General features: G+C 37.1%; 1 protein-coding gene across 1 annotated transcript in view; it reads left to right on the top strand.

Annotated features, from left to right (window-relative positions):
• Positions 1–24,999, top strand: part of AMMECR1 (Alport syndrome, mental retardation, midface hypoplasia and elliptocytosis chromosomal region gene 1) — a 66,081-nt gene extending 41,082 nt beyond the window's left edge. The window contains exons 3-7 of the mRNA XM_010569026.1: positions 5,076–5,190; positions 13,565–13,655; positions 15,354–15,450; positions 20,523–20,596; positions 21,880–24,999. Coding sequence (XP_010567328.1) covers positions 5,076–5,190; positions 13,565–13,655; positions 15,354–15,450; positions 20,523–20,596; positions 21,880–21,989 — 487 coding nt within the window. The 3' untranslated portion in view covers positions 21,990–24,999. The remainder of the gene's footprint in view (positions 1–5,075; positions 5,191–13,564; positions 13,656–15,353; positions 15,451–20,522; positions 20,597–21,879) is intronic.

Below are 24,999 nucleotides of genomic sequence, written 5' to 3'. Positions count from 1 at the left end.
CATTTTCTAAGGTAATTTCAGCTAAGCACATTTCATTCAGTGAAAGAATCAAGAATCTCAGGGTTATACTTACTGAGCTAAGTGGAAAGGCGTTTTCAGAGCAAATAAAATTTAAGTCCTTTGCCTGCCATCTAACAGTAGTGCCAATGTACTGTTTATCAGAAGAGGGTAATAGTTTGTAAAATGAGATCTTTAGCCTATTTTTGTAACTCTACTGATGACATTTGAAGAATGGTTTAGATGCCAAAAAATTATGGTTTGGTTTAGCTGTGTTCAATATTGGAAACTGGTTAGGAGAAAATTGACAATAGCAGAGTGAACTGAAAAAATAATGGGAAAGTTATTTTTTTTTTAATTGGTGAATTTAATTAAATTAATCCAGTTCTGTTTTGATTAATCCTCTGGGAGCTATGTTTCTACATGGTAGGTTGAGCAGATTGTGAAGGAGAGGCTGTCACAGAAAGTAGATTTTTTAGGAGTCGGGGATCTTGGATTCTATTCTTGAGTCTGTCACTGACTCACTGTGCAAGCCTCCTAAATTGCATGAGTCACTTAATGTCTCTGCCTCATTTACAGTTCCTATAAAAGTGAGTATTACTTACATCATGCCCAGTGTTTGACAGTTGCCTTTACATGTCCTTCCCCTGTGTCATGTTTAAGCCCCCAAAGTAATTTCCAATAATGTACAAAATTGTATCCAATTTTGCCTAAACTCTCTCTCCAGTTTGTGTCTGTAGATGTGACTGTCCCCCAAAAAGAGGTGTACTGAGAAAATTCTTTGTTACTAATCATCATTAAATAACAAACAATAAAATGCTAAGAATGTAATTCATTTAGTACCTTCATTCATCTACACCTAAATCCTTCTTTACTATTTTTGATACTTATATGCTATCAAACTTTTTAAAAGGATCCTTTAAATTCAGTCATAAAGATTTTCAGGCACTTCTAAACTGAGTAATGTAACTCCATTACTATTTCTTATTTCCCCAATTTGTGTCCTACGGTTTGTTACCCATCTGCCGCATGACATTTAAGAGCCATAGGTTCTTTAAGGCTGAAGCTGACGCTTTGTTTTTTTCAAAGCATTTTTATAGCCTACAGAAATTACAGATGGACAACACAATGATGTATTGCATTTTGGTTCATCTGCTCATACTATTATTTCAGATGATTCCGAGAGCTTCTCTGGTGGCATTTTACAAAAACAAGATGCAGTCTTAAGAAATATAAACTTTAATTTTTTTTTTTTTTTTGCTAAACATCATGCTGTTTGTCATGGTAACTCAAAATACTTTGAACAATTTCCTTTTGTTGAAATATTTTCAGTGTCTTTAAAGCGTTTGCAAGCTTTTCTATGTCCCAAATACAAGGAGGAGTGGTACATGGAAAATGAAATTATTGAAAAACATTTCTGGAGAGCTTATGGCCAAATAAACTTCATTTGAGGAGAGGCAGAGATTTGTATAGCATAGCTCAGCTGAAGAAAAACTGATAGTTGAGTAACACTTTGTTTAGGTTTTTTTTTCTTGAGTGGCAATTACTTGATCTTAGTAGGACACCCAAGACTGCATAAATATTTAACTAGAAAGGCTGTGCGTGTGTGTGCATGCATTTTGTGTCTAAAAATAGTTTTCTTTGAACAGGATTCAATTTTGACTTTGCCTGCTTCACTTTTAACATGGAGCAGAACTCCATGTGGAAAAACTAATGTCCTTTTATTGGCCAGCTAGAATTCCCCTTGCTTGGCACTGCTTCTTTTCAACTCTTCACTGCTGTGTACTTCCATTTAGTCAGCAGCAATATATGTAAATTACTTCTGGGCATTAAGGAATAAAGAACGGATGGTTTAGAAAATGCTTTTAAAATTAGTATTTTTTTCTTTAAAAGTAGTTTTGAACTCTGCTGAATTTTTCCAACTTGTTTTACTAATTATTTCCACTTACCTTTCCTTAATTCTAAGTTTAACAGAAAAATTGTGGAGTTAATGTTTTTTAAAAGTGCTATCTAATATGCCAGATTTTGTTCCATAAGAATCCTTTTGTCTTTCTAACGGAATAATTAACAGAAGAATATGACATTGAATGAGATTGTAAAATCACATTCTAATACTACAAAAATAATGCTTCCGTCAAATAAACAGAAGAAAGTCTCCTCTACTAACCAAGAATTTCGACACACAGTTATACAGTGACTTTTCATTCTGAACAGCTCAGACCAGTAACAAGCTTTTGAAAAAAATGAGCATATGTTATCTTGTCTGTATTTTGTGCTTGCTTTGAATTGGTCACCAAAGGGCATATACTAACGTGAGAAGTGAGGCTAAAGTCTGAATTTACATATATATGTCTTTGTAGAGTGTATGGAGCGTATGATAAGTGCCAAACTGCTGCCTCTAGAAACCGATATTCTTTCTTCCCAGAACAGGAACAACTAAAGTAAAAGCTCATGCAAGCTTTTTTGTCTTTGGTAAGTTTTGAGATCTGCTGACATTTCTGAGAGTCATGCCAATCTGTTAACCATTGAGAGCTTAGGTTTTGTACAGCACAGCTGCCCATGAGGAACTCCAATGGACACCATCCACTTGTTTTACTGACATCATCAGAACAGTCAGTAGACAGTGATTTATTCACTACCCACAAAGATAAAATATAGGCTTAAGGATAATGGCTGAATTCTGACAGGAAGCATCTCTAATGACATATGTCTCCTGCTAACCAAGCATTAAAAAAATGCAAAACAGAAAACAGTTAATCTGTGACGAGATGATATGAAGTTGCTCTGCTCTTAGGTTTTCAAAAGGTATCTGGAACTTTAGAGTTTCAACCATGGTGGTAATAAAAGAATGATTGAGAAGATGAATGATGCTCTAACTGTAATATACAGCACTTAAAAGGTAAACATTTCCAAGTTTTAAAGTAGTATATGATGCACCTAGATCAAACTCATTAGGGCAGGGTTATTAAGTTTTAAGCTAGTTCTTTTAAAACTGGCACCTGTTATAATTGCTGGACTATGTTAGTTTTGTAAATTTTGCATTAGCAGACAGCATACTTCATGTGTAGCTAACCAGTACAAATAAATGCTTTCTTGTTGGCATCTCCCTTCGGTATGTTTTGTTCCAATTGCTGATCGTTTGTCAACACAAATTTCTCCAGGTAAATTTTGGTTTTACTTATGTAGCAAGAGAGACAAAGCTGTTTTGAAAAATGAAAACAAACTGTACTATGGTGTCTGGAGACGGGGAAAGGAGGAGTAGAATAGCAGCAGTATTCTGTATTCACCAGTCACAACAGTGTCAGAGACCGTTATTCAAATCTCTGATCTTGTTCTGCCAGATATCTCACTTACCTTCAGCAGCAGGAGTGCTAGTACAGGATATGCGCACAGATGTGTTTAGTCATGGAGGTGTTGAGGAGCAATTTTTCAGCAGGCTGTACAGATAAAATAGCACCTAGCAGTTCTGAAGGAACTAGGTATAGTTGAAATGGCACTATCATTTGATAATATTTTAGTTATCATAAGGTAGTTACGTGAAAGCAAGGTATTTGGGCCACTGTCATATTATTAAATAATGGAATTAGCCAGCTAAGCTTGCTAATAAGTATGCAATGTTTGCTGCATTGCTCTGCTTTCACTAAAACTGAACGACTTTTGTTTGCGGTATATGCCTGAGGCTTTTGTGCCTTTGTGTGCCTTTGTGCTTCCACTGTGTTCACGTGAAGGTTTCGTATCTCAGCTTTTTATCAGTATTCAAATCTGTCATGATTCACCCATCTTGTTTCCTTTAGCTAAACTTTACATTTTTTTGCTTATGCGTCCTTATTTGGTCTGCTTTAATAAAGTTATACTACTCTTTGTATAAAATGGTGGTATCTGATGCAGAGACTTCAGCCATATTCTAAACACCATGGCCATGGCTGTAATTATATCAACTAATGGCAACCACTGACTGTATGCCAAGTAAAATGTGTAAGAATGAACTAATTGTTAGATGAAACAATGACACACGTGAAGAACTTGGTAGTACTTTAGTAAGTCCCTTAATCTTAAATTCTCTTTACTCATCAGGAAGTTCAGTTAGCAGATCACTGGCTTTGTTGGAGATGAGCATGTTTGTATTCATACAAGTCAGATTTCAAATCTTAAAAGAATAAAAAATTATGAGATACCATACTCATGTTAACTTTCCCTTTTCCAATTTAACTGGTTCTTAACCAAACTTATGTAAGTAGGTTTTTACAAATGTTCTTACTTGTGGTACCGCTTGCTGTTAACCGCTTTGTTTTTCAAAGCGTGCTGGAATGTGCACAGATAGGTCCTCTCTGTATTGAATTTTACCCCATTAGGTGTGTGTTTGTCTGTAGAACGGTACGTTGGCCTGACGATTAGCTTACCTGTTTGCAAGCTTCGCTGTTACTAATTGTTACCTCTGCTTTGCAGAACATCTTCAAGTCGTGTAGGTTTACAGGTCTGTAGAGCCCTTGGATGTTTTTCTCTTTTTATATTCACACAATAAGCACGAATAATATTCTTTTTTGGAGAGTGTTCTGCTTGTTTGGATTTCCCCCCCCCCCCGAATAATTAAGTTCTACAGTTTGATTACTGTATTATGTGTTTGATTATTGCAGCCTATAGAATTTCCCTCTCTACTTTGTTGTATAGCTTAATCCTTTTTGAAAGGGATCTACTAAATTGCAAGTAGAAGAGCTATTGCTTCTGTAACTTTTTCCAAAAACTTTCTGCTGCTTCATTAATAAGATAGTCACAGTAGCAAAATCAGCTCAGGAAGGAATGACCCTCAGAACGCCACCTGACTGGCCAGCCAAGAATTGAAACAGATGTCTAAGGAAACAGTTGGGAATGTTGGTCAGTGTTAGACTGGCAACTGGATTATCAAACTGGTCATCATTTCATCAGGATTTTTTTTGTCCTTTATACTTTTCAGTTGATTCATTAGATCTTTGAACTTAAAAACAAAACAAAACGAAAACCCCAAAACACAAACAAAACAAAACGAAAACCCCAAAACACAAACAAAAAAATCCTTTGAAATTCTGTTTTGTCTTCAACAGTGCCCTTAAAGATAGTCGTTTCCCCCCAATGACGAGGGATGAGCTGCCACGGCTTTTCTGCTCAGTGTCTCTACTCACTAACTTTGAAGATGTATGTGACTACATGGACTGGGAGGTAAGGATGTTGGATACCTTTTAAGAAAATTACTTTGATACCATGAACATCTAAAGCAGAAGTCACACCATTTAAATTATCTGCATATGTTTAGTGTAGTTGTCACTGGTTTGCACTCTATACACATTGTTTTGTGCACAGATTCAAAAGATCCTTTTTGATAGAACCATCATCACCTTAAAAGTCTGAGCCAGGAAAATGGAATGAAGTTGTATTTTTGCCCACTTAGGCATTCAGAGAAAGAGTGGTCTGCACAGCTGTATTTATGTCTAAGACTCCATCAAGCAAGGTATTGTCTGAGTGATGGTGTCCTGAGGCCTCTTTTGCAGCATAGGTAACTACAGAAATGTGGGAGATCAGGCCATTGATTCTGAGAAGAGGGTGCTCCAGTATGAAAGTTAATAGTCTGATGTATGCTTCTGGAAACAAGCACTGCAAAAAATTGCCATCGCAAGACAAGCTGCCTTATTTAGCTTGTAGGAGTGAGCCATCGATCTTTCCCAAAACTTTCTTTGCTTTCAGAGTGGCCTGCACAGACCCCACAAGGTCCTTACACAGTGAGGCCAAGTAAATCATTGCTCTTGTTTTTCTTTGCTACTTATGCATGGAGCTGAATCTATTTTAATTGTTAGGTTCTAGGAAATGTGCATGCATTTTCTTGGAACAGCAGCATAAAAGAGATTAAGGAGCAAATGCTGCTTTTAGAATTATTTCTGGGAAGGTATGCTGAAGGGAAGGGTTACTTTGTATTCTTCGGCTTTTTCCAAAATTATTTGGTATTAGACACTTGCAAAAAAACCAAGTTACTTAAGACGAACTTCTCATCTCAGTATGACTGTTGTGTTACCCTTTGAGTCTATATTTGAGTGGACATAAAAAAAATTTTGAAATTGTCATATATGATAGTGGACATGTTACAATGCCAGAGACACCACACAAGTTACAGTATTTCCCTTTAATAATGACTTGGCTCTATGAAATATTTAGGCCTTTTTAAGAGAAAAAGAGGCTTTCTATTGTATTCACATATAACAAATGTATATTGAATAGAAATTTAATTTGTTGTTAAAATGGTAAGAGGCCCTACTGTATCAGAATGGCGGTACCCAGCAGTAATCTCAGCATTATGAATTTTACAGTAGCTGAAAATCTAATAAAAATGCATTTTCTGTTCAACTCATAATGACAAAGGCTTCTTACCTTCTGATATGTAATTCTGAATGAGATGAATGCAAGTTTCCTTTGGGGTTTATCAGCATTTTCACCATAATCAGAATTACTCATTTTTTTATGTAATGTCAGACCAAAAATAAATCTTAGCTGAAACTGTGTGTGTGCGTTCTCAACAAGAAGCTTTTTTCAGAGAGGTAGTTTTGTCTTGTCACTGAGCTGTTGGAGTGCTTTAAACAATGTTTTCAAGTAATCAAAACTGTGGGGACTTTTAATACTAAACCAAGCTGGAAGTCAAAATGAAAACTAGTAGAATTTTTCTGCTTTACTAGGTTGACTTCTGATAGTGACCATTGTGATGTTTTCAGTTTAATTTCATTTATTATAATTTATTAAAAATCAGACTATGAATACACTCAGAAAATGTCTCTCTAAAAGCGTGAAGTGCATAATGAAATAGCATTTAGCTCTTTCCATGTGGTAGTCTATTAATATTATTAGATGCCATTTTATTCTTTCAACAATAAACTTTGAAGATGACCAAAATATTCATCCTTAAAGAGAAGCTGAAACCAAAGCCTGAGTTCAAAAATCCACTCTCCCTTGGAAAGACTGGTTTTAACTTTGCTTCTTGGGAGATTTCTGATTCATAACTTTAAGACTTGTATGAAACAAAGGAGGCTTTTACTTTCTATGTCCTTTCTATATCTTGTTGCAGAATCCTAGAGACTTCAACAACAGTGTAAACAAGCACAATGCAGAACTGTAGCCTTGCTCAGTTCTGACTGATTTTATGGATTCTCACGATTCTTCTTATTGAAAAGCCCTGACTTAGGAGGGAAGAATGGAGGGGTCAGAAATATAATAGTTCTTGTGTTACTCATTTGCTTTGTTGCTCTCTCCTATTTCACGTAAGGTTTCTTAATGATAGGTTTTTAAAACCTCTAGCAAATTCCTAGGAATTCTAAGAAATGGTCACAAAGTAGGTTTCATGATTTTTTTTCTCCTTTTTTCCTATAAGTTAAACATGCTTCTTAAGTGATTGTGTCATATAAAGCTGTTTCATGAGCCACAAGCTTTCCGTGCAAAAGGGGTGGTGGTGGTGTATAAATATGAGAAGGACAAAATTTGTAATTGTTGGCTCTTAAAAGAATGATTCACTGCTGTTTGTGCCCCTGTCAGTGAGATAGCTTATGTCATCCATGTTTCTTTTAAGGGAGCTGCAGTTACACAATATTAATGGCAGAAAGACATTTCAGGACGTCTAGAGTATGATGTAAAGAGATTCTGCATCTTTCGTCTCGTATAATGCTAATTTCCAGATCATCCTGAAAAACATCAGCCTGGTTAGGAGACCTTACCTCTGTAGGTATGCTACTGATGATCTTCTGGGAGCCAATTCAGCAGTTTGCTGACAGAGATCACAATATTTCAGAATTGCCAATTCAGACAACTCGCAGTGCTCCGGTGGCTTGGAGACAAGATCATTTGAAGACACGGCTCAGGAGTGTCTCCTATATCCTGAAGCAGAGTGATAGAGCTTCTTTTCTCTGATTAATGAATTATCTTCCCAAACTAAGTAAATTAATATTTCAGTTGTAAAAAGCAATGTGACATCCTTTTGCAGCAGAAACTTCAACCAAGTAAACAGGAGATATGAGTGAATTGACTGCTATTAGCTCCCATATGATTTTACAAATTGCTGCCGTTTTCACTTTTTATAAAAGTAACTAGGAGAAAGTACAAACCTTTAAAGGACCACTTCAATGCCATCATTCATGAGGATGCTTCCTAAAATATAATTTAGTGTTCTGACTTACATATGACTTCATATGAATTGCAGTGCACTTTAATAGCTGAACAGATGTAGGGCTTTGAAATGAACACTGGGAGTGTATGAACTGGTTCTTCATTTCTGCTAGACAGAACCCATGAAACGCTGCTGTGGTCCAGTTGCTGCTGGGGTGGAGTTTCACAGCCTTTCCATCTCAAAGAGGTGGGCAACATGAGAAACTCTAACATATGTTTCCTTTTTTGATACTACTGCTCTTTTATTAAAGATCAGATATCAAAGGACTACTTGGGAGACAAGTCATAAAGACCAATTATTTTTAAACACATTTGATATTGATAGCTGTCATTCTTTACCCACATAAACTCAGCTCTATCCATATTTCCATTCTCCTTGAGCTCATCTTTTTGATCTGTCCTTCTACTGACTCTTTTCTTTTCTGCACAAATTTGAATTCCTGACTCAGGATGCCTCCAGTTTTGCAGTTTGTTCTTAATGCAGATACACTTGGATCTTGTGTTGCACTGGGAACTGTGTGTGTAGCTAGCAGCACCCCAAAAGAAGAAATGTAGAAGAGTTTGAATAGGTTGCTGTGAAGTATCATGGCTTTAGGTCCTTTAGAAAGAACTTCTGTTTGGTTTGTGAAGCTTGGAAGTCTGCAATTTGGGCAAATAAGCCTACACTTGGAAGGTCCTGTGAGTGGATTCAGATTCCAGAAATGGCATATATAAGGTGTGATCATGTTGTAGGTCTTGCAGTTCCAGCTTTGGTGCTACAGGCTCTGCCTCCTTGAGAGAGTACAGCTGCAAGGTACATTACAATGGCAAATGATTTAATGTATCCCCTGCGTGCTTTGCTTTACTTTTCTGTATTTCTAGGAGAAAAAAAAAGTGCCTCTACTAATTTCTTCTCTATTTCATGTTACAGCAAATGAACACCTTTTTAATTTATTTTCTCATTAATTTAATTAAGAATCTGTGAGGTTTTTTGCTAGAAGGTAAAGCCTGTCTTGCTAATTCAGACCCTCTCCCTATTTTTGTATTGAAACATTATGAATGTATGTAATTATAAGAAGAAAAATTTTGGAAAACATTATTGTAATTCCAACAGGGTAATAAATAACTAGAATCGACCAGCGGTTCTTCCTTAAAATACCTTGAAAGAGATCTTTGCCCTGAAGTCACTGTTCTTCAGTAAAGTAAAATCTGCAGAATTGTCCATGCTTGCTGTGGTGATACCGAAGGCCTTTAGCCTGTATGCCCTGGTTTAAATATTAGCTTAAATAGTTGTAGCCAATAATGTTGACTGAAAGGTGGCTTTTCATTGTTGACAAAGTTAGCACATTTAAGAGTTGTGGAAATTCTTTCCTTCCTGCAAGTGCAGTGGCACCAGAAATTTTCGCAGAGAAGAATGAGTCTTGATCTCGATATTTTGTTCTGTTTGGACAATATTCAGTGATTCCATGTATGTAAATACATGATTCGTTAAAAAAAATGCTTGTCCTGAAGCAGAGGACACATCTCCTGAGTAGTCTTTTGCCTCCATTGTTAAATCAGAGTGTAATATTTAAGCCCTACTAAAGATGATCAGAAAGAAGCCAGCTTGTTTGCTACATGTGCGAGGCTAAAAAGCTGTAGAATTCAGCTAATAAAAAGGGGGGTCAGCTTCTAAGTAGCAATTGTCGCTTAACCTGAAGCATTCAATTTCCAGACAAGTCTGTATATGGTTATTTTCATAGTACTAGTTAGTTAAATAATGGGGAAAGTTACTGTGTTATGTGGTATCATATGGAACACTGTACAAGTTAGAGGCCAACTTTTTTGTTTGAAAATGTTTATAGCTTGCCGCTGGTCAGAGATTGAGCTGACAAACTGCAGGTCAGTAGAAGGATTAGCCGTAACCCAGAACAGCCTGGTCTGGTTCATCATGGGGTTACGTGAACGCTTGTGCTGGTAGAACTGAGAGTGGGCAAGCAGAGTCTGTCGCGGTTCCGCTGGCGCGCTGGCAGTGAGGGTTGTCCGTCGAGCCGTGGCTCCAGTCCTGAGCGGAGGAGAACAGCAAACAGGGAGTGAACTTAAGGACCAGGCAGGCACTTGTTTCTGACACCAAGGAGGGGGCTGCACTACTCCAGCTCCGGGGTATCCCATGTGCATCCTTTGTAACAGGTTCTTTGTTATCTGCTTTAATATATTTCTGAAAAAATGTTTACAATTAAATTGTCTTAAAGTAATTAGTGATAATTGCATGCAAATCTCTTACAGGTTTCAGTGCAGTAGATAAAACTGAACAGAACAATTAGATGATAATTTACTCCACAGTGGACTAGAAGCTTAAATTTCAACAAGCGTTGATGTTTTAGATGCTTATCCAAATTCCATGTTGATAGTCTAATGAGAATCATGTTATTTCTTCCTCTTGGTACGGCTGGAGAGTCAGTACATGAGGAACACATTTGGAAATTGTATTTGGAACTCTGAGTCAGAACAGTTGAACATGAGAGTTGCTTGAACTTTGGTTTCGGGGTGGGGTTTGGAGCAATTCTTTCTTAGCCCAACTGAGACAGACAGAGAGAGAAAGGCATTACGGGCAATAATCTAGAAAGTGCCAGAAGCACTTGGCAAAACAATAAATGTGTGTACATGTTTTCCCCCGTTCCATAGTGTATGTAAATGAATGATTAATTAAAAAAAGAATGCGTATAAATGAATATGAGTATGTATAAATACACAACAAAGTTTGAAGTTCTGTTGAGGTCACTTCAGAAATAAAATATGTAGTTTAAGGCAATCCTTAGATTTAGGGAAAGATCTGCGTTTTTTAATTAATAGTGTCACTGGACCTAGTTTTAGGTAGCCTCTGGCCACCTATACAGTGGGCCAAAAAGTTTATATCTACAGGTACTGGATAAATAGTGTACAGTACTTCAGGCTCTAAAACCCTATAAAAATAGTTCTGTTGGAGGAGATCGGTTTGTTGCCTTTCTTAGTCTCTCCTTTATCTCATTTTCCTCTCCCAATAGCAACAGTCTCAACAGATTCCTACCCATTTGGGAGGCTGGTAGGGCAACTGTGTGGTCTTTCAGCAGCTCAGGATACCTCTACGTAGTCATTTCCCTAATAAATAGTGATAGTCAAGACAGAATGTAAAACTCCATTTGCAGAAGATGATTGTTTGGCTTGTTTCTCTGAACTGCACAGACAGATGTTATTCTACAAAAACTTGCCTGTAGTGTATCAGTACTTCGTTTTGAGAAGTATGCCATAGGCTTTGTATAACGTTCTGTGCTGAGCCTGGTAGGCAAGCCAGTTACAGTCCAGTTGATGCCTTCCAAACGTGTACCTACCCTTTACCTCCCATCTTAGAGAGGAATAGTTTAGGAAATTTCATAGAAGTTTTCATCAATGCAGGAACGTTGGTCTCTTGAGGAAGTCAAAATAAATTCCTAACTGTGCCCATGCCAGTCTTAGCGTGGATCATTCTTATTTTGCTTGTGTGGGGCTTCCATTTATTTAACTCCGGCCTGGTTTTGATTAACTAGAGCTAAACAATGAAAAGCCGTTTGTACTGGACTAGGAGTACTGCTTAGCTATGCAGTTGGAATTCATGCTTCACAGAATGCTATCAAATTTTCCGAACCAGAGGAGTTGTGGGTGCCATTGTGTTGCCCTATTCATTTTGCTTTACATCTTTCTCTTCTACAGACATGGGCCTAAAAGTCCATTAAAATGGTTAATGGGAAACATCCAGTGCAATGCAATTACCTACTGCTTGAATGTTGCATCATACTTAATACAGCCCTAGTGCTTCTGGTTAGTTTCTCATGAATACTACATGGTTGCTATTATGCAAAACAGTTGTGTAGAATTTAGAATCTAATATTCTGCAGGATTTGAAGGTGTGCAAAACCTGAAAATATTTGATCTTGGTGCTCAGGCAATTGAATATCGACAGTTACAAAATCACCAGCTGCAAAAACTTACTCTGTTCTTGGAATAAACTTAGTAGGCTCGTTTCAGCTTCTAACACTGTTTCATTTTACTTTCAGGTCCTTTGGGTTCATAATTACATCATCTGAGTATAGAGATTTGATCTCTGTAGTGATTATATGTTATGAAAGTTAGGTTTAGGAGTGTTAAAATTTGCAGTGAATTAATAAATTCATTAGTCTCAAAGTAATTTTTCCTATTTAAGAAGCGTTAGGTTCATGGGGAAAAATTGTTGAGGCCATGGCCAGCCATAAGAGACTCTTCCTCCCATTTCCCCATGCTTATGTTACATATAATGATTATAAAGATTAAAAAATAAAGTCTTAATATAAGCAAATACGTTAATTGAACAAGTGGTAGAGCTTTGTAAATATTCCTTGTTTGTTTTTTGACTGTCATGCAGTTACAGTAAAATAGGTTGTCACTGGAAAAACTGTTACAGCATTTTTCTATTAATTTTGTGTCCAAAAAGAAGTGCCGTACCAAATAACATACCCTTTTAAACATGAACTATTCATTTCCACATACAATGTTGGGAATTTTGCATTTAAATGGAAATAACATCTTAGTTATGTGGGCATGAAAATAAAAATGTCCATCTACTAATGCTTTGTGTTTACGCACAGAACTCAAAAGCAACTGAAAACTTACTGGCAATGGAGTATCTTTTATGGCATGCCTGATCCCAGTGCAGGTACTCTCAACAGAATTATTGTACCTTGAAAACAGGGGTGCTTAAACAATGCCCTGGAAAGGTGCCTAGCCTTTTTTTTTTTTTTTTTTTTTGGCAGTTCAACTCTATATATGTCTAACTCCTTGGTATTAGTAATTTTGGTTTCCCTACTGGCATTTTGTCATATTAGAGTACTTAAGTAGCATGGAAATAGGAGTTTGAAGCTGAAAGCTTTGGAATACCTCCTTTTCCTTGTCATATGTTAGCAGAAATTTTGAAGGCTCCAGGCTCGAGTTCGTAGTGTGACAAATCTTTCATTGTTCAGTTGTTACTTTGAACAAAATTAATGCTCTTAATTGAAGCATCATTAGATTTGCCAGCTGTTTGGTTGCCTGCAGATTATATCTGGCAACCAGGTGATTTTATCAGCAACAACATTGCTGACAGTGTCAGAGGAAGACAGTAAAACCCAGAGACAGAACGACCTTTGCATCTCAGCTGGCTTTCCTTCAGACCAGAGATGAAGCTCTGTGGTGGGGAGCTGAGGACCGTATTTGTGCTGCTACTGATCTTACAAGGCTATAAGGTGAACACCTTTCAAAAAGATTACATTCACTTCAGTACCACCTCTTGAAACTCTTTGCAAAATGGTATTAACCACTGAAAGGTTCACGTTTTGGGCTTTATCATGTTAGAAATCTCTTGTATCTTTTTTTCTTTCAGTGCACTAATAAAGCTGCCAATTTCTTGCAGGTGGGTGTACATGGCATTAGAATAGAATTCATCAATGAAAAAGGATCAAAACGCACCGCCACCTACTTACCGGAGGTTGCAAAGGAGCAAGGTCATTGTTGCACTTTATTTCATATGATCTGGTGAAGAATTTAAACATACATATAAATCTAAAATGCAATATTTGACCTTGCACTGATGTCAGATGATGGAGCAATATTTAATTGTAAGAAGACTCTTATATAAAATGCCAATTACATGCCTGTATCGGTCCCCTTACAGGGATTCAGTTAACTGTAGCTGTTTTTTAAACAAGTCATAAATGCTGTGTAGCTGTAGGAAGACAAAATATGGAGGGGTGGTACAGTGCTGTCAACCAACTACAGTTGTTAAAAGCTGCCAATTTTCATATACTTGTTATGCTGTGATATTAGTGACATGCAAAAACTGTTAAGTGATGGGATGTCTGGTCAATTATCTTAACAGCTTATTTATTTCTAAATTTGCAATGATTATGGTGGGGTGGTTTGTTCTTTTTTTTTTTTTCCAATTGGGTACTTTCTGCTAGTACTTAGTATCTTTTTAAAAACACTGGCTTCCTGGGGTTTTTGGTGGATGGAAGGGAATTACTTTCAATATGAAAGTCCAAAATAATGTTGTTAAAGTCCCTTTTAATAGAGGCACCAACTTAAGTTTGTGAATTAAAAAAACTATAGTAGAGTTTGTTGAATAGTAATCTTTTGGACCAAGCAGCTGACTATGGCTACTCACTATGTTTGTTTTTTTCTTCCAAGCTTGACAGTGTGTCTCAATCTTTTACATTTTGCTTTGCTGCCTTTTTTTTTTTTTTCCACTTTTTATATTTGAGTTGGCCTACTAAGGAATAGGATGAAACCTTTACTGAGGATCATCTTTAATTGATAATTCTGTTTCCAAATAGTCACTTAAAAGTTTAGAGACTTTCCAAGCTTCTTTTAAATTCAGGAATTGGGGGGATGGTGTTTAAATTTCTAAATAGTATTAGTAGACTGTGCATTGCAATCTGACTCGTTATAAAGTACCCCAAACTACCATTTGTATTTTTATGTACTCAAAACTACCTTTTTTTTTTTTTTAATGTAACAATGTGACTAATCTAATTGCATCTTTTGGAAATAACACGTCTAACAGCTACTTAAAATATTAGGCTCTTTTAAATCAGTAAGTAGGAGTTTTGAATAGCATGAAGATTTTATTGAGAACAGTAATGAATCTGTATTTTTAATCCTTCACTTCTTTTTTTTATTACCCAGACTAGTAGTTCTGAAATTAGACATATCACTGTAGAGCTGTGATATTTATGAAGAAGTCTAATCTCTGAAGTTCTCTGCACATGTTCAACTAATAATTCTTTTAAATTTTATTTTATACAGAAATTTAATTTTTCATACTGTCATATCCATTTATAATGTATAAAGTGATTGTGATACATGATCATACCTGAACCTTTCAGAAAAGTTTAATTTTGTATCTCACCCCCAATCTAGGACACCTGGATATAGTGGGTCCACTTTTAAAATATTTCAACTACAAGATAAAAAATACACGTTGAATATATGCTGTTCGTAGAGCAAGCTTTGTGTGTAAAGAAATCCTGTATGTCATATTTCCTTCAGCTGTTCTTAAGTAGGGAAGAATGTTGTATGTTTTATGCAGAACTTCAGCAGAGAACTTTCATTATCAGTAACACTACATACTGTACTGTATTTTTGCAACATCTATTCTTATTGCTATACTTCTCACTAATTTTTACTACTGTAAAATTCAACAGGATGGGACCACATTCAAACCATAGATTCCTTATTGAGGAAAGGAGGCTACAAAGCTCCGATTACTAATGAATTCAGGAAAACAATAAAGCTAACCAGGTATGCATCATGGGATACTATAGATAAGTCCTGTTTTTGTAATACTGCGGTGTGTTCATTCCTGGTAAGTGCTTATTTCAGATGTTAATAGTACACTTTCCTGTATATATTATTAATGATTTCTTTCTTTTCGTAATAGCAGTATGGACTTTTGAGACTGTCTGTGCCTTGCATAGGGTTTAGTGGCACTAAGCAAGAAAGAAAAGGCTGTTGTGAAATATCAGGCTACATATATGTCAGGGTACCCGCATATTTTGTTTCATAACTCTGGAAAATCGTAGCAGCATATTAGCTCTTGCTTTTTACAGTTTGTTCATTGGCGGCTATTAACAAGGATTACTTGCCATTGTCAATTTGTATTTGAGCAGATGGTGCACTATGGGTCTGCTGCTGTGAAGTCATGGAGGCCCCTCAGTGCTAGTAACCTGTTCAGTTCCCAGAGAAAGCACCTGGTCTTTTTTATCTCCTCTGGAATACAGGTTTCCCTTATCTTAATGGATGTTAGGTATGCAAACTAGGTAGCTGATTTGACAGTCAGTGTACTAGTTAAACTATGTCAGGGTAGTCTCAGGAGTGAAGACATGAATTTAATATTTTATTTCATACTCTGTCACTCACACGCTAGTGTATTTTGATTTTGCTAATTTAATAAAATGTGTTCCTGAGGGCTTCTTAGTGGGTGGGAGCCAAAATATTTTAGAATTGGCAGCAGATATTCTGCCCATATTATAGTTACATGGTGAAGGGTGGAGGAGTAAATGTCTATAAGAACGCCTCTAAAACTATGTATTTTTATAAGCTTGCAGTATAAAATGACTGCTAAACTCTAGTTAGCTATTCCATGCTTCGAGAGATAAGACTTTTCTAAATCTTATGTCATAAGGAAGTATTGACTGTTCATCCTCTTCAGGGAGGCCACACTTGGCATACTATTAATACAAGTAACAAAGCTAGAATTCTTTGTCCAAAACTGTTATCCTTCCTATCTTTTATCAACTTTTAGGGACTTGTAGGTCACAAGATCAGTTCTAAAAATGTCGTGTATCTTACTCTTGTTTCTGTGTCCTCATTTCTTTGGAAGGTCTTTCCTACTTAGTGCAGCTAGGTGTAAGCCAGACTTGACTTCCTTGTCCATAATTAAAACCCAATCCTTTCATTTCAGACATTTGAAAATACTTGGATTCTCCTGATTGTTAATGTACTTTCATAGGACAAAGACCTGAGATTCTGGTTCTTTTTAGCTTCCACATTTGTCATCTTCATCTACGGATCTTGCTATTACTTAGTAGTGGTTAATGTTTAGACCAGATAGAAGGTAAAGAATTTATTAGAAAGATAAATATTTTAGTCTTAGAGGAATTGCTTGTTCAGTGATCTTGTGGATGAAGAATAAAGACTTTGTATCTCAATGACTCTTCAGAATTCTGGATTCTTTTAGGAACCTGATTACTGTGGAGTAGCTGTGAGTAAGGAAAACATGCTATTCTGAAAGTTAAATTAGGGAGGAAGGATTTACAGAATCCAGCTGAATTTCCAAATGCAGAACCCCAATCTCCTTTTAATTTATTTCAGCTGTACACCTTGTTATCTTCTGTTCAAAAAGAATATACGGAGATAGCTGAGGGCAAGAGTAAGAGTGCTATAGTACTTAAATGACAATTTCTGCACACCTCAATAAATAAGGAATATATTTTTCCAAGAAACAAAAATTCTATATAGCACATGTTTTCTTTCAGCTACATGATTTTGTTTGGAGCAATGGCATGTGAGCACAGATCAAAACAAACAAAAAACCTACTCCCCACCCCCAAAAAAACCAACAAACCACCAAACCTCCATGTTTAGTGTATTTAAGTTCACAACATCCAAACTGCTAGCAAAATCACTGGCCTGATAAGTGGAATAAACAAAGCATAATTTTTAATGTTCAGAAGAAATATTTTTTTTGGCTATTTTACTTGCTTAAAACCCCAGCTTTTACTAACATATTATAAACAGTAGTATTAAAATAGTAACCATTTCCCAGCATCGGACAACCTTTTTTTAGAGTCTCATTTTAATAACTTCTTGTCATACAGTAAAACATCTATTGGAAGAGTGGAATAAGTGCCTTTTAACTTCTTTTTTTAAGTCTCTAAATTAAAGTGAATGGCCTGTGCGTGAATAAAGCTTTAAGCTGATCAAAACCAATCTATTGCTAACTATTTTCACTTCAAGTGAATACCCAGTAGTTCTAGCCCCGTTTTGAAGAAGAGAGCTAAAAAACAGCAGAGCTGAAAGAAGAGTACTGATTCTAGGGTCTAGAACGTGTAAGGACAGTAACTGCATTTTCTCCTCCATCTGCTTAAATGAGCAGATGTGATTCTCGTCAGGCAGCCTTTGGCCTGCTTTGACCCACTTACAACCTTCATTAACTGCCAAGCTTATGGTTTAGTTTCAGTGGCAGGGGATTTCATTCACAGACCAGCTTACTCGTCAAGTGCAGAGTGCCGCTTACCATTCACAGCAATTCAAGACGAGCTGCAGCTAATCTCTCAGCAAGGACCAGTGGCCATTTGTTAAATTAGTACATCATTAACAAACACTGTTGTATCGAGGAAGCGTGGGCACCTTTGATGCTCTGAAACGTGTCCACTGAAGCAAAAAGCTGCAAGTGTAAGATGTTCTGCTCTGTTCCTCTGGCAAAGAGGCAACAGAAGCAAAATGTGTTTGCCACCTTAATTGCTGCAGTTGGTAACTCCACAGTAGTTTAAACTTTTGTGTTGGGTTGTGAGTGCAAGTGGTTGAGCCATCTGTTGTGTTTTTTTCAGACCTAAAAGAGGAGAGAACAACCAGAGCAACTCCAGAAGAAAAATATGATAGAAAGGAGAGGTGGCAATATTTTAAATCACTGTAGCTGGATTCACCAAACCTCATCTGTCAGATCTCTTATGCAAGGTCTTTCTAAGTGGAATTTGTGGAAATGTGGAATAGTGTTGTTTTTGTGTAGATTTTACATTTCCACAGATAAGTGTAAATGTGGCAATATGTTCCTTGTTGTCAAACAATACTGATGCAAGTATATCTAAAACATTTGTTATCAGGGCCTGGATTCTGCTTTTAGTTACATATAGTTGGCCAATGTTCTTGTGGGACCTCTCTCCAACCGTTTTGGGACTCTGGAGAGGTCCCAGTCGACTGGAAGCTGGCAAATATCATCCCGTTTTTCAGGAAGGGTAAGAAGGAAGACCCTGGTAATTACAGGCCTGTCAGTCTCACTTCAGTGCCTGGTAAAATTATGGAGAAAGCTATTCTGGGACTTACTGAAAAACATGCGAGAGACAATGCAGTCATTGGTCATAGCCAGCACGGGTTCACGAGGGGAAAGTCCTGCTTAACTAACTTAATTTCCTTTTATGCCAAGGTCACCCATCTAGTTGATAGCAGTAGATGTGGAGTTCTTTTATTTTAGCAAAGCTTTTGATACCATCTCTCACAGTATCCTTCTGGACAAAACGTCCAGCGTACAGCTAGACAAGTCCATAATATGTTGTGTGAGCAATTGGCCGATGGGTCAGGCTCAAAGAGTTTTAGTAAATGGGGTGACATCAGGCTGGTGGCCAGTCACCAGTGGGGTTCCCCAAGGCTCAGTTTTAGGGCCAGTGCTCTTTAATATTTTTATAAATGACCTGGACACAGGAGTCAATTAAGTTTGCTGATGATTCTAAACTAGGAGGAGCTGTGGACTCCCTTGAGGGTAGAGAGGCCTTACAGAGAGATCTGGATAGACTAGGGAGCTGGGCAATCACCAACCGTGTGAAATTTAACAAGAGCAAGTGCAAGATTCTCCACCTGGGACGGGGTAATCCTGGTTACATGGACAAACTGGGGGGACAAAAGCTTGGAGAGCAGCCCTGTGGAAAGAGATCTGGGGGTTTGGGTGTATGGCAAGATGAACATGAGTTAAGTGTGCCCTGGCAGCCTAAAGGGCCAACTGTGTCCTGGGGTGCATCAAGCACAGCACAGCCAGCTGGTTGAGGGAGGTGATCATCCCGCTCTATGCTGCACCGGTGTGGTCCCACCTCAGTACTGTGTGCAGTTTTGGGTGCCTCAGTAGAAGGAGGACATCAGACTGTTAAGAGTGTGTCCGGAGGAGGGTGACCAAGATGGTGAAAGGCCTCCAGGGCAAGACTTACAAGGAGTGGCTGATGTCACTTGGTCTGTTCAGCTTGGAGAAGAGAAGGCTGAGGGGTGACCTTGTCGCAGTCTACAGTTTCCTCAAGGGGAGCAGGGGACGGGGAGGGTGCTGATCTCTCTCTGGTGACCAGAGATAGGACATGAGGAGATGGGATGAAGCTGCGTCAGGGGAGGTTCAGATTGGACACTAAGGAAAAGGTTCTTCACTGAGAGGGTGGTCAGTCACTGGAACAGGCTCTCCAGGGAAGTGGTCACGGCACCAAGCTCATCCAAGTCCAAGGAGCAGCTCATCCAAGTCCAAGGAGCATCTGGACGACGCTTTTAGTCATATGGTTTAGTTTTAGGTAGTTCTGCGAAGAGCAGGGAGTTGGACTCGATGATCCTGATGGGTCCCTTCCAACTTGAGATAGTCTATGATTCTAGTCTAAAAAGAATGTAATGCTATTTAATGTAGCTGGGATTATTTTAATAGCAGAATTTGGCAGGCAATTGATACTGATTGTTTAAAAACAGCCAAAAAATCTGTAGTGCTTGTTTAGTTTTTCTCCTAGGTTTTATATAGAGAGTTGGCTGAAGATATGGGACATTCTCAATAAATCATCGTGAGCTTCTATTCCTCTACTTCAAGCAACGTAGTAGGCAGCAATTTTTAACGGTTCTGTTTGCTTAAAATATTTTTCATAAGCACTTATGTTGTGATTTATCGTGTGAGTCAAGAATGACCCTGACAGCCATGGCGGTTCCCTCCCTGCCCTTGCGCAACTGAAGTTAGTCTTATTCATAACATCAGAAGCACAGAGCTGTTACCATTAAACACACCACTAGTGCAGTATTTTCAGTGCTACTTACAGCTTCCTGATAACAGTTCTTGAATTTGCTTCTTTGCTCTTTTCTAGGTACCGTAGTGAGAAGATGACGATGAGCTACACAGAGTATCTTGCCCATCGTCAGCATCATCACTTCCAAAATGGTATTGGGCACCCCCTTCCACCGTACAACCATTATTCCTGACACTGAGCCGCATGACCAGTCACTGGACCTCTCTGCAGACCTCTTCCCAGGAGACCCTGCCCCTTCTTGGTCTAGCTATCTCTATTACTGTACCATTTTATGATGATAGTTTCCGTTGCCATGTTGAGGCTTCTTAGTTGGTTGAGCTCATCATGGCAACGGGAGGGAAAACTGCATTACTACAAAGATCCCATACTTTTTTTATTATTGAGTCACTGCAGATTTTTTTGCAGCATATATAGCCCTTGGGTTTTTTATGAAATTTTAAATTTCTACTTTGTTAACATTGAATTATATCAATCAAGGCTTTCTGTGACTGTGGATGGAAGGAAGAGTTTAAGGATTACAGTTAGGGATGCTTTGCTTAGCAAAAAGGCGTTCATGGCTTTTGCATTAATAGGTGTGACAGGGAATGAAACATATCAGATTCAGGTATTATACTAGACAATGAATTGCATTTTCATAACGTTCTTAATAATGTTGTGCGTACAGTATCTCACCCCCACAGTAAAGATTTTTGTGTAGCTATGTACATGAACTTCAGATCCAGCACATACAGCCAAAACGTCAAGGCTGACATACAAAATGCTTTTTTGGATGAAGAGAAGCAATTACATGTACAATGAGAGGTGATGTTAACACGGCAGCATTTTCAGAATCAAGTGGTCTAATTGATAGGGCATGACATAATCCAGTAGGCTACCAGATACCTTTGTCTCCCATTCTGTGCTGGGAATCAAGGGCAGTCCAGCCCTGTCAAGACTAGTCATAATAATGCATTTGTAATGAGATGATGCCTTTCTGATGATCTCAAATTAGGAGTGACATTCGTTTTTAAAAACAGGTTGGTGAGTAGCCAATGTCATATTAGGAAGAAAACGGATTTAGATTTTAGTGCCTTTGACTATGACATAACTATATACTTATATATAAAATTCATAGAAAAAATATAGCAAATATGCCAGACATTCTAGCAAACTATATTGAGTCTGCTCTGGTGTCAGGTTTCTGGGGATTTTTTTTTTTTAAAGTGAGATTTCTTTTCTTTTTTTTTATAGCAAACCTATTTTGGAAAAGAAAAATCCCTGTTTTGTTCTTTCTTCTGCTTTTGAACTTGTTGAGTTTTATCAAGTCATAAATAGTTAGATGAAGTTAACTATTGTTTAAAAAAAAGAAAAAAGACTGTTGTGAAAGAGCACAGGACAAGTATGCCATAATTTTACATGTTTTCATCTATTGCAGGAATAGTACTTGAGAGCTGTAAGTACTGTGTAATAATTCTGATACCCCTCCACACGGCAGAAGAAAGAAAACTGATTGCAACTTTTTCCTGCTGTAAAAATAGGAATTAGTAAAAGGTATGCGTGGTATATTTGCAAGCCCAGTTTATGGTAGCAGCTCGCTCCTTGCTCATGTGCCTGCAGAACTCCCACTAATACCTGTTGTAGTTCAGTGCGTATTCTAGGGGACAATACATGCCATCTATTACAGAAAAGACCTTCCTAATATGAGTAAGTAAAACACAGTAAGCAGAAATTCCAGTAATTTTGAATAATGAATGTTTGTAAATACATAGATATATAAAATTCAAATAGATAAAATCAATTAAAATTCAGTTGTTAAAAAAAAATCAGACTAATTGTAAAAATGTTTCAATAGGGTTTCAAAAACAGATACAGATAAATTATGCTCATCCCTTATGCAAGGCTAGCTTTGCCACTTAATTTCCATGGAGGTTCTTGTAGAAGGTCTCTGGTATTCCTTCATCCACAGCATCTGATGTCCAAATATTAACATTTTCAGTTGTGATGCCTTAATTTATAAGCAGAGGGCCTGAAATTTCAGGAGCCAAAAGATGCCAGCCAGAGGCTGCAAAAATTAATAGATGTTTATACAGAGGCTATTTTGGATGATACTGTTGTCTTGTTTCTACTTGGGGAACACTTTTAAATGGATTAGTCTTCAAGTGGAAATTGTGAACAAGTGGCTACCTGATAGAGTTGTGTTGGTTTTTTTTTCTTGCCCTTATAGGGAAACTGAGCACAAACTGAATCATTCTGCTGCAAAAAAAAAAAAAAAAAAAAGGTCATCCAACCCCATCTTTATCTGTCATCTCGTTACAGCATGCTCATGCTTCTGTATGAGCTCATTGTTAGAAGTTTTTTAAAAAGATCTATTATATATAAAAATATATATGTATTGAAAGGTGCTAATCAACCTCAAGCAGGTCACGTGACTGGTCATGCGGATCTAAAATCATATCAGATTTTTTAAAAAATCTTCGATATATGCAGATGTTATACAGAATTTCTTACCAGTGTAATAATGATATACTGATGAATAAACAATCCTGCAGGTTTTTAAGGACAAGGTCAGCAATACTTCCCACCATGGCTTGGGGGAGAAAAGGATAGTTTTGTCTCCTTTTTGTATACAGCATAATGCACAATGCATTTTTGTCTATCTCTTAGTAGCTGTTGCTTAAAAATATAGTTAAAAGGGTGTTATACAAACTGTAAAGGTGTGCTTTTGGAATGAGTTAATGCCAGACCCTTCTGGACCAGAGTTTTGTATCACTAATTAAAAAACTGTTACAGAGTCTGTGGTCAATCAGATTGTATGATATTTTTCTTAAAAGATTCGAATAATCAGTCTATCTACAGTGTTTCTAGGGCACCTACCTCCTCAGCATGCAAGTGCTGAAAATGCTATGGATTGTTTCTGTGTAATTGTAGGTTTATTTGTACAAAACGTGCAGTTCACTGTGACATGCACTGGGACAGAATAGGTCTGTTCGCTTAAAGCTGAGCAACAATTGCTTTCACAAATGTCATTCCCTCATAGTTATGTTTAGTACCCTTTTAGATATATTGCTAGGTTTAGTTACAGATTTTTAAATTTTTTTTTGTCTTAATTTGGGGTACTTTGTAAGAAGTTAAGGTACAACCAAGTAGCTTATTTCACTGTTTAAGTTGGAATGCTAATTTTTTATGAGCACTACACAGTTTGCCTTATTCCATTCAAGAGATTGTTGGGGGTTTTTTTAATTCTTTTGCTTAATGTTCCTAAAAACCCTGTTCTGTAAACTGAATTAAGACGACAAAGCTGTAGACTTGACATGAAACTATTACCTAGTCATGCTTCAAGTGGCCTTCCTTCTGCCTAGACTGCTGTAGCACTGACTTCTCACCATCTCGACCCCAATGCTGATGATAGCAGGGGGAGGGCACACTAGAGTTCTGACCTCAGATACACTATTAAATCAAGGCAGGCAAATCCATTTGCACACCCTGGCGTTTGTATACGGACCTCTTTACTTGTCTTCAAATGTGCGGGTTTTTAAAATTGTTGTCTGGAGTAGGTTACATCTCTTATGTGTGTTAGATCGAACCAAAGAAGCCTCCAGCCATGCCCAAATGCTGCTCCTAAAGCCTGCCTTCCAGTCCTTACAAAATCCCTGCAGGATTAAATGTGTTAACTTTTTTATTTTTGTACAGTTTCTAACTGATTTTTGCTAGTGATGTTAATTGAATTAAGTTTATTTGGGGAGTCGGAATATCTCCTCCATTTAAATAAACTGGTGACTTTCCTTTTATGTTTAAAAAAAGAAAAAAGTTTAAAAAAAAAAAAAAAAAAGAGAGAAACCCAAAGTGTGCCTCTCAGATTTAAGGGTTTCTGGTTACATTTATTCTTAAGACCAGCAATGATTCTTTATATACAAAGATATGTTTTCCTCGTTTTTTATTACTGTTAAAGAATAAATAAAAAATAAAAACCTCTTTCTTTGCTCTGGACCCAGTAATTGCGCTGGTACATAAACGCACTGAGAAAACAAACTTTTGTTTGAAACTTTTGTAACAACTTATGACTGTTTTTGTATATCAAAGTTGATTCTTTTCAAGATATTTGGATCTAGTTTCTAAGTTATTTTAGTGTTTTATATGTTACAAAAAGAATTACTTTAAATTGTTCACCAGCATCTTGAGTTATCTTTAATGCAATGGTGACATACAATGGGCTTAGAGCTACCTGGAGTAGCTTGTAAAGCCTCTGTCTTTTCCTTTCTTAGTAACTTGATTGATTACAATAATATCACAGATTACCTGATCCCCCTTCCTTTATAACTAGATCCTCCTTCCTTCCACATTTAATTGCTATTAGTGTGAAGAAACTGTTGAAATGGGCATTTTAATATAAGTACGGCTTAAAAAGAGAAAAATGGGGAAAAAGCAAAAAAAAAAAATAGAAGGTTATCTGTGGGTCTGTGAGATATGGCTGTGGAAAGATATTGTAGTAGTTTTAACACTATTGTTATTACCTTTTAAATCATTTACCCAATAAAATAAGGAAAAAGAATCACCA

This window comes from Haliaeetus leucocephalus, unplaced genomic scaffold (genome assembly GCF_000737465.1).
Source record: "Haliaeetus leucocephalus isolate CR32 unplaced genomic scaffold, Haliaeetus_leucocephalus-4.0 Scaffold262, whole genome shotgun sequence".
Taxonomy (NCBI): domain Eukaryota; kingdom Metazoa; phylum Chordata; class Aves; order Accipitriformes; family Accipitridae; genus Haliaeetus; species Haliaeetus leucocephalus.
This window is presented reverse-complemented; position numbering and strand designations above follow the sequence as displayed.